The 18,165-nt window shown below is 47.6% G+C and overlaps 1 protein-coding gene and 2 long non-coding RNA genes across 3 annotated transcripts; 1 reads left to right on the top strand and 2 right to left on the bottom strand.

Annotated features, from left to right (window-relative positions):
• The first annotated feature begins 340 nt into the window (after nt 1–340).
• Nucleotides 341–3,024, top strand: LOC136460293 (G-type lectin S-receptor-like serine/threonine-protein kinase LECRK3). The gene has a single exon (XM_066460053.1). It carries the CDS (start codon nt 445–447, stop codon nt 3,022–3,024), a length of 2,580 nt encoding a protein of 859 aa, XP_066316150.1. The 5' UTR covers nt 341–444.
• A 7,462-nt stretch (nt 3,025–10,486) lies between these two features.
• LOC136457755 (uncharacterized) lies at nt 10,487–11,590 on the bottom strand. The gene is made up of 4 exons (XR_010759799.1): nt 11,302–11,590; nt 11,124–11,216; nt 10,733–11,050; nt 10,487–10,653 (listed from the first exon to the last, which is right to left on the bottom strand). It is a non-coding gene; the product is annotated as an uncharacterized lncRNA (long non-coding RNA).
• A 380-nt stretch (nt 11,591–11,970) lies between these two features.
• Nucleotides 11,971–12,911, bottom strand: LOC136457756 (uncharacterized). The gene is made up of 3 exons (XR_010759800.1): nt 12,730–12,911; nt 12,160–12,526; nt 11,971–12,087 (listed from the first exon to the last, which is right to left on the bottom strand). It is a non-coding gene; the product is annotated as an uncharacterized lncRNA (long non-coding RNA).
• Nucleotides 12,912–18,165: the final 5,254 nt, after the last annotated feature.

Consider the following 18,165-nt stretch of genomic DNA (forward strand, 5'->3'; position numbering starts at 1 on the left):
CTCGGCAAAGAGCCGGTCTCCGGTAGTGTAATAAGATTTCGACAGACGACAGCCTTTTCTTTTTCGCAAAGGGATAAAGTGATACTACAATATCTTTGAATTATCTGTTAGTACTAGTACTCATACCAAGTACTAATTAACACGGCTTACTTGACAAGGACGTGTTGTCCTTGATTGGCAAAGCCACTCGACCATATATGCATGCATGTTAGATCTTGTTTTCTGCTTGAGACAAAAGACAGGAACTTGCCAACTTGAGCAACATTTACAGCACAATTTCATCGCTTGTTTCGTGCGTCCGCTTTGGCGCTTTTCCATATAGCCGTCCGAGCACGGAAGACATAAATAAGGCGGCAGTGTTCCGATCCTCATCCTCGTATTGCTAGAGGCATTCTGCTAGCCAGCGAGCTTGCTGATTTTCGAGCCACGCATAGAGCTCCAGCAATGAAGAAGCCATTACTCTCCATCGTTGTTCACCTCCTACACATTGCTCTTTCCCTCCTTGCCATGCTTCTTCTGCAGCCGTGCGTGGTTCTGGCCATCATGTCGACCCCAAGCAGCTTAGCCGCCGGCGACAGCCTGAAGCCACCCAACTACGTCACCAGCCCCTCCAGCGACTTCGCCTTCGGCTTCCGCGCCCTCCCCGACTCCAACGCATCCTCCTCCAGCTCCTTCCTCCTAGCGATATGGTTTCGCTATCCTGGCAGGGTCGTGTGGTTCGCCGCAGACGCGGGCTCAGGCTCCGCTGTGGTCGCCGGAGGCCAGTCCGTCCTGAGCCTCAGTACCACCGGCCAGCTCTCCCTTGCTAATCCTGGAACCAGCAATGCATGGACCCCATACACTGAGGCTAGCCAAAACTACGGCTCCCTTCTCGTGCTACGGGACACCGGCAACCTCCAGTTCCTCGGCTTAGATGGCAAGACCGTCGTCTGGGAGAGCTTTGGACACCCCACGGACACTCTCCTCCCAGGGCAGCTCATGGCCCCTGGAACACTCCTTCGGTCTAGGGCCTCAGACACCAGCTTCTCAGCCGGCCGCTTCATTTTCATCGTTCAGAAGGATGGGAACATCGTCATGTACAGGACGGACCTGCCAGGTAGCGGCCCCACGGCCTCCATCAACGCCTACTGGAGCAGCGGCACTTGTTGTGTCGACAATGGCAACACGACTCTCTACTTCGACGCCGAGCTCGTCGGCCACCTCTACTACCGGCTCACGGACGGCACCAGCCGGAACCTGACAGCCCCTCAGCCCGTTCCTTCCGCCGGCAGTAGGTTCTTCTACCAGCACGCCACGCTCGACCCAGACGGCTTCTTTCGTGTCTACATCCTCCCCAACAACACCGGCGACCGCAACGGCAACGCCACATGGTCCGTCGTGAACCCGCCGGTACCAAGCGACGGCTGCCATGCGGTGACCAACGGCCGGCGTGGCATGTGTGGACCCAACTCCTACTGTGTGTACGACGCCGACAACCGGCCCGACTGCGAGTGTCTAGGTGGCTACACCTTCTTGCACACACAGTTTAGGTACGAGGGCTGTGCTCCAGCATTTCTTCAGGATACCTGCGATGACGGGAAGAGCAGCCATTCTTCCGAGTTCAAGCTCGTGGAGTTGCCCAACACGTATTGGGCAAACCCGATATTCTACGAGCAGCACGAGTCCATCACGGCGGAGCAATGCCAAGATTTGTGCTTGCACAACTGCCTCTGTGCAGCTGCCTTGTTCGACGGAAGTAACAACAGCTGCTTGGAGGCTGCTATGCTTACATCCGGGTGGCAACAAACTGGCACGAGCATGAGGACGCTGGTGAAGGTGCGGATCAAAGGACCCCCTGCTGTGATCCTGCCTTACGCAGTCATTGCTGGATTGGGCATGTTATTGTTGGCCACTGCTTGCATCGTGCTAGTGCATTGCTACATCACTAACAAGAAGGAAAGAAATAAGAAGTATCTGAGCGCGACGGTGTTCACTCGCAAGGAGCTCCGCCGAGCGACCAACGGGTTCAGCAAGCTGCTTGGCCAGGGGGGCTTTGGCAAGGTCTACCATGGCATCGTCAAGTCCCTAGAACCACACGATGTCGCCGTGAAGGAGCTCAGGAGAGCGGACGAGTACCAGGAGATGGAGTTCGAGAACGAGGTACAGTCCATCGGCAGGATCCACCACAGGAACCTGGTCCGGATGGTCGGCTACTGCAAGGAAGGAGTGCACCGGATGCTCGTCTTCGAGTTCATGCCAGGAGGCTCTCTCGGCGACGTCCTCTTCAAGCCCTCCGGCGAGAGGCCGTCCTGGAGCTGGCGCGCCGAGGCCGCCATCGCCATCGCCAGGGGGTTGGAGTACCTGCACTACGGCTGCACCTCCCAGATCGTCCACTGCGACATCAAGCCCGACAACATCCTGCTGGACGACAGGCGAATCCCCAAGATAACGGACTTTGGGATCGCCAGGCTCCTCGACGGCGACAAGCTGAAGCAGACCATCACCCATGTCCGAGGCACCCTCGGGTATCTCGCGCCGGAGTGGTTCAGCGGCGAGAGGAAGGTGGACAGCAAGGTGGACGTGTTCAGCTTCGGCGTTGTTCTTCTGGAGATGATCTGCTGCAGGAAGTACCCACCACCACCACCGGCACCGGCAGACGATGGCGGCCAGGATGGGTCGCGATGCAGCGACGACGACGGTGATGACTCAGAGGACCTAGGCATGCCCGTGACACTGAGAGCATGGGTGTCGGACCTGGTTAGGGAAGGCGATGTTGGGCGTGCTGTGCAGGGAGACAAGGAGGCGCTGCAGGACCTGGAGAGGGTGGAGAGGTTCGCGCGCACTGCGATTTGGTGCGTGCAGGGGGAACCATCGATGAGGCCAACGATGAGGAGCGTGGTGTGGATGATGGAGGGCACCATGGAAGTGGACCCTCTACCTGCTGATGATCCTCCGGCTCCAAGGGTTCATGACTTCCCTGCAGCGGCAGCTAGTAGTGGAACTCATGAGAACTCCAACTCCAGTAGTACATATGGTTATGATTGAGTCAATGTTATATATCTTTGTGCAAAGAGCACCCTGCTGCCCAAGCAATAACTTTGTGTGTGGAAGTTACTAATTAATAAACAAAGTGTTGTTAGTTTGTATTGCATAATTAGCCATCGCAAATAATCTGTTATATCGATATATTTTTTTTGAAAGATCTGGACGAACCGGCTTTGATTAAAAATAAGTGGAGAAGCAAACATCCGAGTTTACATGCGCGAGCGGCGCTCCCCGCCACAGCCTAGGCTGCGTTGGGGTTTGTTTACCTAGCTAATTACTCACTAATGATTTGAACAACTGTGGTTGGCCTGAGTGCTTTGCATCCTGCTAGGGACCATTGCTGCGCCATGTCCTTAATCTCCATGAACGTTGCCTGTGGAGTCTTCCAGCATCCTCTGAAAATAACCGCGTTCCGCCGGTTCCAGATGATCCACAGGGTCAGAATAGCTAGTGGGTGTCCCTTCTTGCCCCCTGTTCCCAACGTTTGTCTGTACCAATCTTCTAGACCGAGCTCATCCCTCCAGTTAGCCGGGTTTAGGCTGTCGCAGGAGCTCCAGGAGGCGACGAGCTGCCAGACCGACCTAGAGTAGGTGCACTCAAAGAACAGATGCTGCGCCGTCTCCAGGTTCCTTTCGCATAGCGCACAAAAATAGTTGTTCTTCCATCCCCGTAGCTGTAGACGCGCCGCTGTCCACAGCCTGTCCTGGAGGAGCAGCCATACGAAAAATTTGCATTTTGGTGGTGCCCGTATCTTCCAAATCAAAACCGGGTAGTTGGAGGTGATCTGTCCTGCAAATTGTACCTCATACGCTGATTTTGCCGAGTATTCTCCTGAGTTCTCTAGTGTCCAGGTTATCGTGTCCTCCCTGGTGTCATCCAGATCGATACCGGCCATCTCAATGGCTGCCCAGAGCTTGAAGTACTCATTCAGGAGTTCATGGTTCAGGTTATAGGCAATGTCCCCGATCCAGCTTCCGGTCAAAACTGCCTCCCTTACCGTTCTATTTTTCCACCTACTGTGCTTGTACAGCAGTGGGCACAAGCTAGCCGGCGGCCGACCATCTATCCAGCTTGAGTGCCAGATGGAAGCCTTGAGCCCCTTTCTGACTGTAACTACTATGGCCGCATTGAACAGTGCCACATCTTCCGCATCAACCGGCATTACTACTGTACCGTTCCACGGACATCTGTTTTGTCAATTATTTTCCTTTTTTTTTGTACTTTGATTTGTAACGACTAGCCAATCAACTCGTGCTTAAAAGTCCTATAATTTTATCTTACATTAGTATTAGAAGTTGAGATATGTTACGATGCGTAGAGATTTTATCAACCAACCATTGATCTTAAAACGAATGCCAACATTAATTGTGCAAAATTTTGTGAAGGCAGTTCTGAGTGACAACTAAAAGGCATAAGACCATGTGTAAAGTAGTGTCTATAGTCCATCAGACATATTGGCCCCGTTCGCTTGTCTTAAATTTAGCTTATTCGGCTTGTTTTTTCAGCCGGAACAGTGTTTTTCTCTCACAACAATTCAGCCGGAATAGTGTTTTTCAGCCAGTTTCAGCCAAAGTTCAGACCAGCGAACGGGGCCATTATCATCCTTCTGTTCAACCACCCCAGCATGAACAAGAGCAGTGGGGAGCTGTTCTTGCGAGACAGGTGATCAGAAATCCTCATCTCAGATTCAAGAAGAACCTTCTACCACCCAGGGGGTAGAGTTCTCATTAGTTAGAAAATCCACAAGTCCAAGCCCAACCCTGTCGCCGAGCAAGATTTTCTGGTTCTGGTTGGCATCAAGAGAGGATGCTCTGGGTGGTTTCATGCCAAGGCCAGTGAAAAACTTGAGGTCTAGGTGTGATGTTGGACTGCGAACATGCATTCACTAGAAGCAAGATGAACTATCTTACTGAAGTTTTTCTTTTTGAAAGCTACCAGCAGGAGATCTGGAAAGCTCATCTTGAAGGAAAACACGACACTGCCATTTCAGTAAGATAGTTTATATAATTGTAGTGTATCCATCTTAGCCAATCCTTGGTGCTAAATTATTGTCGTTCCATGTTCTTAGGCAATTTATTTAAGTAAATGAAAACAGTTACAGTTGCAATCAGAAGAGCTTGAACAGCAATTGACCTCACTGGTGACACATTTCGTCGAGCACCTCATGGTCCATTTCAAAGTTTTAGGCCCTAAGCCCTCCACCTTTCATCTATATCTATATATCCCTGTCTTTGTGTCCTGTGCGTACCCTTCTTGATACCAATGTAATGTGTGAGCTAGATCTCTGTGTTTCCATTAAAAAAAATTAGTGCAGATGGTCCAACCGTGGCACTTATTCTCACTGTACATCCGATGTATGATCCGTCTTACAGTATAGCGCTACAAACGCCAAAGATTTCTTTCATCACAAGAAGAAAAAAAACGGCATGGATGGTCATGCAAAACTTACATACCAGTTGCCAACATTCGTGTGCCATTCTCTAGAAATTCTCCAGGAACTTGTGGACACGAGAACGAGTCCACCCAAGAAGCCCAATACGGCCCGCGTCATCTGCAACCTCGTCTGATGGGCCATGGCCTCTGCATTTAACATTTTAACTTGGAACTTTTAACTTAGTTATTAGGCCATTCTTGGGCTACTTATTTCCCCACAGAAAAGGGGCCCTCGGGTCGACTCACCAGTCAGATCCATCCATAGTGAGCTATGGCCTCGATACAGCCCAATAAATATACTTCGGCACGCAAAATTAGGGCCTTGCCGATTCGCCTCGACTCCGCCTTCTCTCGTTCTCCTCCTTGTCGCGGCCAGCGGCGGCGCTCCTCCGAGTTCTGCGACTGCAATGGTCACCGCTACTCCGGCCAGGCAATCCGCAGCTTCTTCTGCGCTGGCCATGGCCTGCCAAGCTGCCAGTTCCGTTGGAGACCACACGAGTCCAGGTTAATTCCCAAGCCATCGCCATGCTGCTCCTATCCCAATCCGATACCCAAGCCAGACAAAAGAAAGGTACCTACAGGCTACACCAACAGAGCTGCTCACATGCATTTGAATGGACGTGACGGCACTTAGACGATTTAGAAAGTGTTCGGCTGGCTGAATAAACTAAAATACTATTTCAGCTAGGTCGTTGTGAGAGAAAAATACTGTTCTGACTGAAAGATACTGTTTATGTGAACAGTGCCAGCGTGAGTGGGCTGGCCAGCCCTAGCCACGGCAACCAGCTAGCCGAACACGCCCTTAGACTTGTGGAAAAGTAGATTTTGCTAAGGCGGTTCAGACTAATGGACGGAGGGAGTATTTCTTAACCTACTGCAATTTCTTCACTTAATTCGTCGAATGGTAGTGTTACTAACCGCCGATATATTATTGGCCATCTTGATTTATTTATTTTTTTCTCGTAGAAATTTGTTGACTACTACTAGTAACTTGGTTTATGGCAATAATTGATTGGAATCAGACGCATTTATTTTGCTGTGTGCCTCTCATCGGGTCTAAGTAATGTCGTCATCTGAACCTGCCTGGTTAAAGACTTGAACATGTGGTTGTGGTTGATGCAAGATTGCAAATACTGCATGTAACAAGCTGGCGGCCAAGTTTAGAACGCGCTAGTGTGACAACAACATCAGACTGTAGTAGTTCTGCATGCATCTTTTAGTTCCATTAGTCATTAGAGTAGGAGTGCCACCTAGCACGACAGTCAGAAAGAGGCGTGGACCTGCATTTTCTTTCAGTCTTTTCCCCCTTGATATTGTTGAATCATCCTTGTTGAAAAGATGGGAAGCATAGGGGAAGCCCAAGAAATTAGGCGTGCTTGCCTAGTTGGCTAATGACAGCGATGTGAATGCCTCTCCCCACCCAAAAAAAAAAAATCGGATAGGAGCTGGATGTCATTGCAATCAAGGAGCAGCATGTGGGGGTCGAAAAGGCCTAGAAAGGGTTCCATCCTCAAGCCGTCGGACAAATTTGCCTTTAAACATCGACGGGGCTAAAGTTTCGTCCCCATCTAAACACCCAGAGCGGGGTGCCAGAAGCGGACACGCGGTGGGGGTGACACATCACGCGGGGAAGTGCCAAGGGACGAGGGGAAGTGCCAGGGGGATTTTTTTATTTTTAACACTTTTTTAAACTGTTTTTAAAACTAACATTGTTTAATTTTTTTTTCAAATATAACACTTTTGGCCGCGCCTATTCGCACGGCGCGGCGAATTTAAGCTGTTGTGCCATGCATGGGGGCGCGGCGAGGCTGCCAACGTGGCAGCGACCAGGGCCGCTGACCGGTGACGTGGCCCAGCTCTGCCGCGCCACCGATCAGGGCGCGGCAGAGCCAAATAGAGGCCCGCGGCCTAGTCCCTTTCCTCTCTCTCTATTTCACTCCGTGCCGCACAGCAGCCGCCTCCGTGTCGCCCAGCCCCCGCCGCGCTATTGCCTCTCGGCTCCCCCATGGCCGGCCGGCGAATTTTCCTCCCTTGCCGTTTTCCTCTCTACCTTCCCCGAAGCTCTTCCTTGGCCTTGTCAAGGTAATGAAGCTCCTTCTCGACCCCCACGGTGGATCGAATGATTTAAATGAGTAGTTAGGGTATGGAGGAAAATATGAGTTTGTTAGAACGTTGGATTGAAGGTTAGGATTAGGATTCTCAATGTTAAGGTTAATTGGTTAGTTAGAATTATGATTACCATGTATTTTGCTTGTTTGAGTTTGCATCTCAACTTTTATATGTGAATAAATATATGGACACACTGTTGATGTACCAAATTTTATTTTTTATTGACCAAAGTATAGTTTTTATATAGTTTTCATGTTTGCATCTAAGATAGAGTTTGCACCAAAGTACCGGTTATATTTTATTTGTTGTAATACAAATGGTTCTCATTGACATTAATTTATGATGTTTTGATTTTTGTTTGTTAAATTACAACCATTTTGTTAGATGCAAGATATGTATCGGGAGGAGTTTTGGCGAAAACGGAGTCGTCCTCGAGAATTATACCCCGACGTGTTTAGCAAAGATGCCCCCGTCCCTCCTGACCTCTCTGTCCCTAACTGTGACTGTGGTTTCCCGATCGATGTGTTTCAATCGAGACATCCAGACACAGCGGCGCGTTGCTTCTACACATGCAGTCGTTTTAATGTAAGTAATTGTTTTCACTATCTTTTTTTCTTTATTTGTGTATGTAGGTTACTAATATTTTGTTGGAATATTGTTTTGTAGGACCATGAGAGGTGCTTTTTCTTTCAATGGATCGATGGTGTAAACAAGTATGACCCTAGGTACCTCATTTTCGACGATTGGTGTAGAGGGAGACATCCACGTGAGCACTTCCAACGGTGGGTTCCACGCCCCTAACCCCCCGCCAATGACGGCTAAGGAGAAGCACCTAGCCGTAGTTAGACGACTTGAGGAACCTCATCTATGCGAATGCAGAGATCGAGCTATGATAAACCCTGAGAATACGTTGGAGTTTATGTGTCCGAACAAGCACGAAGTAAGTGAAAAGTGTATCTGTTTAAATGTTTAGCTCTATATGTGTGCGAGTACTAATGTATTCTCTTGTAGCATTATGGATTTACGAAGTGTCATTTCAATGAGTGGCTCTACGGTCCTAAGAATCAATGGCTGGAACCACCAAAGGCAAAGGAAAAGAAGAAAGAAAGGTTAATTTACAAAGCACCTCCAGTCAAGTGCGAATGTGGTGTTAAATCCAACTACGGTCTAGTCCCTTCGGAGCTTGGAATAGGCCATTATTGCGGCCATATGGTTGACTATGATGAGGTTGGTTATTTTTGTGGTAAACATAAAATTGTATTTTGTTTCTTTTGGTAAGACATATATGATAATTTTTTTTGTTTGAATAGAGCACTAGGAAATACAGGTGGGAATGTTATGATGGTCAAGCTAAGTTCTTGGATGAACTGAAGGGGAGGCAAGTAATTGCACGGAAGGGAGGATATTGACCTGACTATGTCAACCTATTCGTTAAACATCACAAAAACAAGATGCGTGAGTTTGCTAGACAGCGCGGTATTCGTAACCCGATCGATGTTGGGCTTAACAAATAGGGATTGGAGAGACGGAGGACGTTAGAGGAGGAGAGGGCAAGGAAGGAGGAAAGAGTACAGATGCAGGTCTTGAACGACCATGTTGTTGCATTGTGTATTAGTGAGTCATTGGAAGCATTGTTATTTTCATTGCCTGCTTTTAAATTAATATAATTGCGTTGCTAACTTATTGCATTTCATACATGAAGAGATTGGATGTAGCAAGGACCATGCCGCAGAGGTGGCCCATGCAAGATTTGAGGAACATAAGTTACATGAGTACAGAACGCGAGCTGGTCGCACCGTTCAATCTCCGATTGTGTTGTCTGATGAGGAGGATGAGGATGACACTGCTAGGTTGAGCGATCTCATCGCTCTTGCTAAGGCAGGCTTATAGGCGGAGGAGGTTGAGAACGACACTAGTAGACTGAGCGAGCTCATCGCTCTAACAGAGGTGGACTTACAGGCAGAGGAGGCTGAGAACGATATTGACAGACTGAGCGAGCTCATCGCTCTAGCAGAGGCGGGCTTACAGACTGAGGAGGATGACGACGCATTCTTCACTCAGGCCATAGATGAAGCTAAGGCCGCTTACTACAGGTGATAGACATATCAAGGCAATGCAAGTGAGCCTAGCCACATGAGCCAGACGAAGGAGGACGCATTCTTGACTCAGGCCGCAGAGGCCGCAGGTGAAGTGGAGGCAGCTTACTACAGACGATAGGCAGATCAGGGCAATGCAAGTGAGCCTAGCCACATCAACGAGGTTGTGGTAGAGGACTGGTATTCGGATGACTAGTTGCTTACTCAGTATATTTCAGACTGAGGATTGGTACAGGTGTGCTAGTTCAATGTTTTAGATTTGGTACTTGTATCGTAGTAGAACTTTCTCGGTGCTGCATTGTGTTTCATTTGAACTATTTATATATTGTAACCATGTAACAAACACTGTTTATTTTTTGTAACGGAAATTGTGTTATCTCATAAAACTTTCGCCACAAAAAATGGTATTACAATGCTGCTGCTGATGCGCTCAGAAGGGAGTCTGGCCAGCGCCCAGCATGGGTTTCTGCGCCAGCAGCCACGGCGCGACAAGGCTGACGTGCCAGCAGCCATAGCGCGGCAATGCTGACGCGCCCCTAGCCATGGTGCAGTGGTCAAAGCGGCAGCAAAAGGAACAAGACACTTCTGTTATGTCATCGTGTCGGTTTAACGAATATGTCAACAGGAAGGATAAGTGCATGAGACAATCAATATACAAGTTCAGCAATACTAACTTGTATGCGTCCTAAGTTCATCGCAAGTTCAAGAATACCACTGTTCGACATAAGTTCAACAAGTCATAACTACGACACAAGTTCATCAATACATAAGTTCGACATTACTCGACATACTACATGTTCCATCAGTATATGAGTGTCCGAGTACAAGTGTATTATGTCATCCTAAAGAACTCCTATGACCCAAGAGTATATGGGTACCGCGGATGTCACTGCCTCTTCGGACATGAAGGCAGCACGTTAGGGGTGAACCCAACGTTGGTACGGTCTCGTTGGCGGTACACCCGACGGTACTGCTGAGTGTAACTAGGACCCTGCAATTACAATATAGGCATCATTACTTACAATGTTTAAGTAATTGTGACGTATATGGCGAAGGGTTGTTTCAAGTACCTGTGCATCGAACTATGTAGGAAATGGTGCATCACCAAGCTGAGACATCCCAATCTCATCGTAGTCCTCGTCCTTGTCCTCCTCCTCGTCCTCCTCATCCTCGTCCTCCTCATCGTCGTGCTCTGCAGGACCCTTGCCGTGATTGCCGGGAGTACGAACATAAGAGGTCCCACCAACCGTCGTGTCGGAGGAACCTGCTCGTGTCGGCATAGTGCTCGAGCATAAGGAACTAGACAGGTTCGGGTCATAGGGCATCTCCCACGGAGTATCCACGCAGCTGAGCTTCTGTGCCAGCTACTTGCAGCTGCTCCTTACTTTCTATAAAAAAACATGGATGAATGAGTCATGTGAACCATTTAACAACTGTCATGGCTTTGAGAATAGAACGTACATCGACGAAGACGTGTAGAATATCGTGCGGCTCCCGTCTGGTCTCGTGAAGTCGCACGGCTGCTTCGTTGGACAAACTTGTCAACTATGATGCCTGCATACACAAGCGAGCTAAGTTTGCAACAGTATAATTCATAGGAATGCCGACGTGCAGTTGTATTGAAATTTAAATTTCTTACCACGTATCTCTGTAGCGGGGTTCTCTGAAGCTGTGTATCCATCCTTGTTGCCTCGTCGTACGCATCAGCGATGTCATCCTCGTCTTCGTCCTCATCAATTGGCTTGTTAGTGTAGGGGGCCTACATATGTGTGCGGGTACTCCCATGCAACCATCGGAGGTAGCGGTCGAAGTTGTGTTGGTCGTGCGGCGGTATCTCGGCGATCAGGACCCTTTGCTGACTGTCCCATTCGTGGATGAACAGGGCATGCGTCACGGCCTAATTCTTCTCCTTGTACCTTCTCCTTCGATCGTACATACAAGTTTAACGCAAGTTAGCAGTTGTATGTATGCACATGACTGCTAAATTATTATGTTTTAGTTGTCGCACCCGTGCAACTTTCTGTTGGTTGTGTACAGCAACGGTGGGCATGGCTACAATCTTCCGAACTGCCTATACACCTTTATAGGGTAGTGCATCTCAACCACGTGGAAGAAAATTAGTGGCCCGTTAAAAAGCCACTCGTCCGACTCTTCCTCAGTGCGAGGACTCAGGTACCCCTCTAACTCGAATCTAGACCAGGGACACCAATTCACCTGAAAGTTAGGTAGCTACAGTTAGATTTTTGGAATGATAAAAAGCATCAACACCAACTAGCAGTATCAAAGTGGTCGTTACCTAGCGCTGTGTCAGGACGTCTAGCGTGTTCGAGTACTGCCTGTACCGTCGCTTTGGGTTCCCTCTAACTACCTTCGCTTCTTGCCAGACGTATAGAGCAATCGGTCCTATGTCCACATGATTCGATGCCTGCATTGAATAGGATAGTCAGTCACAAGTGCGGCATCAAGTTTGAGAAAAATAAAAAATCGATGCACTTACTGGAAAACCATGAACAACGGACTTGCCGACTGGCCATCGCTCCCAACACCAAACCTGTAGTAGGTGGGAACAACCTCCTAGGTTGGCACCTCATGTACTGCGTCGGCAGGCAACGCAGAGCTGACGGTAGATCCATGCTAGGACCGCCCTGCCCCAGCTGTACGCTCCTATATTCTCCTATGGCTAGCTCAGTATGTTGAGAAAGGCCCAACTGATGGTGTTACCTGACGCGTCGAGAAACAGGAAGGCGCATAAGTGCCACAGCCACACCCTAGCATACCTCTCGATCTCCTGCTCTGGAGCCTCTGGGTGCAGCGGTGCCCTAAAGTTTTCTGTTATCCCGACCGAACTAACACCAGATGTTTTCCTGAAATATTTTGCAAACATTAAATTAGAGCTGACACCGGATGTTACATGAGAGCTGAGAGAACAAAAACAAACATTAAATTAGACAAAGACAATACGCATCATAAAAGTTATGTACTACACTCTCTATCTAAATAGCAAAATAATTTATAGAATATGTGCTTGTGTCAAAATGTTAAATGTTTAGAACGTAGAAATTCTTACTTTGCTCTCTTAGCATCCTCGTCCTCGGGTGGTCTTCTGCCACGAAACTACTCCACCAAAGTCCATCCAGTGATCGTTATCAAGGATCCCAGTCACTGGAAGACCCCCAACCGCAGACATAGTATCATCTTCACGTCCTGCATCGTGATAGTCATCTCGCCGCATGGAAGGTGGAAGGTGTGGGTCTCTGGCCTTCACCTGTTGGTTTTTAATTCAATACAAGAAGTTTTTTTAATTCAAACAATGAGACAAATCAATGCTTTGTACTGTCGCAAACGTGTATCAAATCATACCTATCGACAGCAGCAGTGATAACTACAGGGTCGAGGATCGGTAGCCCAGTGTTGAAGACCCGGAGGATCTCAAGAAAGCCGGCACGCTGTATGTACGGCCGGTATCGCTCGTCCCAGCGGTGCGGCTATTGCGTGCGTAGTCTAAGAGGTACCAAGTCCTCCTGAAGTGCTCCGACAGGCGCTTGGCTCGGTGGTCCTTATCGTAGTGCACCTCAAGAATGGGGTACTACGGATGATGATCCCCCATCCTAGTTCAAATTTCAAATGAATATGTTAGAACAAACATTAAGAGTACTATAATATAATAGAACATTAGTGCATAAACTATTATGCAAAATTAGAGAATAAACATATATCATAATAAACATAGCTCCAATGTTCCAATGTACTACCATAGTAGTTTTAAATAGCATAGCAAACAATTAACATTAATATAATAAAATGTATGCCATATGCACCTGCTGCCCTTGTCTTTTATGCCTGCTAGCCTTATGACCATGTTCTTTGCAAATGGAACAAAGATTCCTGCCACGGGTCTCGTTGAAGTCTTCCCCTCCGTACATGTCTGCGTCGTACCCTCTCATAGCGTCCATGTCCCCCTTGAGACGCTTCTTCTTTCTCCTACCCTTGCCTACCTTCATTAGATCCGGATGCGGCACATAGTCATAACCATGATAAGGTGACCACTGTGTCGGGTCAAGGTATGGCTCGAAGCTCCTCTCCCAAATACTAACGGTGTTCGAACGGAGATACAAGAGTGACATATATGACAGATCCTCATAGTTATACCCGTGAACCCTACAGGCCGTGATCATATGAGAGCAAGGGGCATGCATGATCTGAGGGATGTTGCAACTGCACTCTACTTTTTTAAGATCAACTCGGTAGTTTCGTCCACCATAACGTTCGGCGTCCAAGCTTGTGCCACCCTTGCCCCGTACACTAAAGATATGGAGGCGGGGTCCATACGGCTCGGCGGTGTGCTGCTTGGCCAATTCCTCGGCCTCCTTCAAATGTTCTGCTCCGGCCTTTCCAAAACGCCTCTGCTCAGCTATATTCCTCTGCACAAGTTCCCACCTCTTACAAAATATTCATTGCATTATGAAAGGAGAACTCAACAATTTCAGACACAGGCAACGATCGAACTCCGGTGAATACACGGTTGAAAGACTCCGAGGAGTTAGTGGTCATGATGCCATACCTGAAACCCCCCTCGTCACATGCTAATGCACACTTAGCCTTCTGTTCCATCTGCGCCTCTAACCAGGCCTTTCCCGCTTTATTTAGCATCTTGTCTAGTTCTCTCTGTCTCCTTGAACTGATGCTCTGTACGTACACAACATAGAGCCTTTACCTTGTCACATACCTCCTTTCTCTGACGCCGCTAGAAATTAGCGGCAAAGTGTCTCATGCACCATATGTGCACTAGAGACGAGAACCCATCTATATGCTCAGCTGCAGCATTAAGAAACCTTGGGTGACGGTTTGAGATCAAACATATAGTACGAGATTGGCCAAGCACTTGTACACGTAGAAGTGGCATGAACCATGACCACGATTCATTGTTCTCTTCCTCTCCCAAAGCAAAAGTCATGGGTACTATCTGGTCCTCAGGATCAACAGCAGCAGCCATCATCAAGGTACCCCTATAATACCTGTTTATAGGGACGACTAATAACACAAACCGCCTCTACAAAATTGATTTTGTAGAGACAGCTGTAGTAACAGCCGCCCCCAACAATACATTTTTCCACCAAAAAAATTGTTACAGTGGAAGAGTGGTGGTAACTTTTTTTCGAATTAGGGTTAGACCCCATTTCCATTGCATTCGCACGGAAATACATCAGAGTTTTAAAGATGTTTCAGAACATTAGAGGAGCATACAGAAGAACGACGCAAAATAGAACAGGGAGCTTTGAACTCCATCGCCAGAATTACAACCCAGCAAACGATAGCTAGCGCTAACAAAAACGTCTCAACAGAAATGAGGCCGGTAGCTTCCCAAGCCTTGTCATCACTTTTTGCCTTTATCAGCTTCATCATCTCTGTCGACATCTTGCAGCATGCTAATCTGACTGACGGCTTGACGCTTCTTGGACAGCAGCTGCAACGCAATCTTGAACATAGTATCCACACCCTTGATCAGCGTTTCCTTGTCCACCTCTTTCTGAAGACCTGCCCAGAATTTCGTGAGCGCACAGGCATGAAATACAATCTCAATGGGATTGTGGAATTTCTTCCCGTCAAAACATATCTTATTCCTCATCTTCCATATCGACCAACATACAGCTGCAATACCAACAGCAAAGAATTGTTTCCCTTTGGGAATCCATTTCTCACACCATTTCCAGCTTTGCTGAAAAGAAGTAGGAATATCATTGGCACCAAGGCAGGTAGTAATTGTGGCCCACACAACCTTAGCCACAGAGCAAGTAAATAGGAGATGGGTCACAGACTCAGGTTGATGACAGAAATAACAGGATGGATCTCCATTCCAGTTCCTTCTAATCATGTTATCTTTTGTTAAGATAGCCTCATTTGCCACAAACCACAGAAAGATTTTGATTTTGGCTGGAAGTTTCCCTTTCCAGATATCCTTGAAGAAGGATGCCCAGGCCCCCCCTTTTTATTACTTTTACAAATTTTGGTCCATCTTACTAAATGATATTTTCTCCTGGAGTGGCCTCCCTGCCAGAAGAAAGTTCTTCTCACTTTGTCCATTTCTTTTATCACAGTTTTGGGCAGAAGATAGATGGACATGTGATAAATTGGGGCACTATTCAAACTGGAGGTTATCAGGGTTGACCTACCAGCAATAGACATAGACGAGCCTTTCCAAATATCTAGCCTTTTTGCATTTTTTCAGAGTGGTGGTAACCTTTAAGGTTTTTTATTATATGGATATCCTGACAACTTCCCCTGAACTAATTTTGTTCTAGAGGGGGGAAAATATATCTCTTGAACTAACTATCCGAAGTAACCTCCTGAACTAAGTAATAATCATTTCTCAACACCTCCTGAACTATCTACTTCTAACAAAAGTAGGTGCTATAATAAGATGAATAGCTTGTGACTGAAGTACTGAACTTATGAAAAGACATCCAGCATGTTAAGACAATAAGACCATAGTAGTTTGAAGTTGGTTTCACATACCATGGAGTGCGGCGGCCCAACAGCAAGCGCGGACGCAAGCACAAGTGGTGGCGGCGGATCTGTGCCTGCAGTAGGATCTGCAGACGCCGGCTGTGGATCTAGCCACAGGCGGCGGACCCGTGCATCCACCGAAGACGGAGGCTACCGACACCGGCAGTCGAACACCCACAGCCAGTGGGTGGTGCCGTCGCTGCCGGGCTACGCGGCAAGCCAGCCGTAGGAGCCGCCGCCTCTACTGGATGTGCGGTCAGCTAGCCAGCCATGGGAGCCATCGCCTCCGCCTGGCTGCACGGCCAGCCCGCCGCGGACGCTGCCGCCTGGGCCTGGATGCGAACACCACCGCCCCCTACTCCTGGATGCGGGTGCCTAGATGTTGCCGCCGGCCGTGACAAGCTCCACGGCCTCCAGCTCCCGCCGCCGCACACGCGGGACGGGCACGGTGGCCACAGCGACATGGACCAAGTTAGGGTTTTCGAAGAGGAGAGCAACGCCTCCGCATTTTATCCACAGCGGGATGGATCTCGTCCGTCGATCTGATCAATGGTTGAGAGTGAGGTGAAGGTTAAGTTGGGTCGCTGATTTTGATCTTTGGCCCGAGCTTCGGTTGCGTTGGACATAGCAGAGACGGCTGCTAATAGCCGCCTCTATATACCAGCTGTCTGTACAAATCGACGTATTTATAGGGGTGGCTTGTATTACTATCCGTCCCTACTATGTTATTTATAGGGGCGGTTGCTGTGCTGGAGCCCGAACACGCTACTGTAAGGGTTGTTCCAATGTTAGCCGCCCCTAAAAAAAGTCCCGTTAGTATAAACTATTTTTCACGTAGTGGTGGTTAAGCGCTGATCGACTGACGTGTTACTTCTCTGCATGCATGGTCGTCCGTTGGATCTGTCGTTGCGTCTTCTTTTCATATATCTATACCTATATCTATATCTATATCTATATCTAATAATAAAGAGGTAAAATTTCTGGTCTTTTGTTTTCATCCAGCCCTCTCCAATATCGGCTCGGTCTCGCCTCCCACGGTTAGGTAAACATTGCCGAGATAAGGATCGAAGAAGAGAATAGAAAGAAATATGGGGTTCCAGATGTAAAGATGCTAGAGAGAAAGAAAATATGGGAGGACCTTAATAGTTTTGAAATAGATCGGAGTTCCTGATGCAAAATGTCCAGATCCGAATGGGCCTGCTTCTTGGTTGAATTATTGTAGTTGGGCCGGCTTCGCCCTGGGCTGGACCAAGCTCATGCAAGCCTTTTTCCTTTACTTTCGTTTTTCTTTTTCTATAAAAACAAATATCTTGCAAAATTCACCAAAAATTCATAGAAAAATTAGAAAAATGTGGGCTTCTTTTTTCAACCTGGGTTGAATCCTTGTAGTTGGGCCGGCTTCGCTGTGGGCCGGACCAAGCCCATGCAAGCTTTTTTTTCTTTTCTTTTCTTTTTTCTTTTTCTATAAAAACAAAGATCTTGTAAAATTCACTAAAAATTCATAGAAAAATCAGAAAAATGTCAAACTGGTTTTGTTAGCTTCATAAAAATATGAAGTAATAAGAAGAGAAAAAAAAATGAGCTATGAGACCGTGCATCTCGTCGTGGAAGCGAAACAGCGAGGGGAAGAAGAGTTGGCGGCACCTGCGTCTATATATAACGTGAGATAGAACAAAAGCGGGATTACAATATTTGTTGTGGGTTGGATGGGCCGCTGAATAGAAAACCACATCTATCTATTCTATCTTTTCCTTTCCTTTTCTTTTCTTTTTTTAATTTTATAAAATGATCTGCACACAAGTAGTGGCTGGAGTGTTATGTAGATTCAAAAACGATTTAGTATTCATTTTCTTTTCTTATTTCATATTTGGTAGCCTTATATTAAAGCCTAAAAATTCTTTCTTTTGTCTCTGACTCTGTCCCACTCATCCACTCACTCATCTTCAATCCTTTGGTCCATAGTTATTCACTCTCACCTTTCTCGCTTTAATTTGGAGGA

This window comes from Miscanthus floridulus, chromosome 6 (genome assembly GCF_019320115.1).
Source record: "Miscanthus floridulus cultivar M001 chromosome 6, ASM1932011v1, whole genome shotgun sequence".
NCBI classification, from domain to species: Eukaryota; Viridiplantae; Streptophyta; class Magnoliopsida; order Poales; family Poaceae; genus Miscanthus; species Miscanthus floridulus.

Excerpts from the sequence above, each read along its gene's own strand:
- LOC136460293 (XM_066460053.1), top strand. The coding sequence starts at position 445 with ATGAAGAAGCCATTACTCTCCATCGTTGTTCACCTCCTACACATTGCT.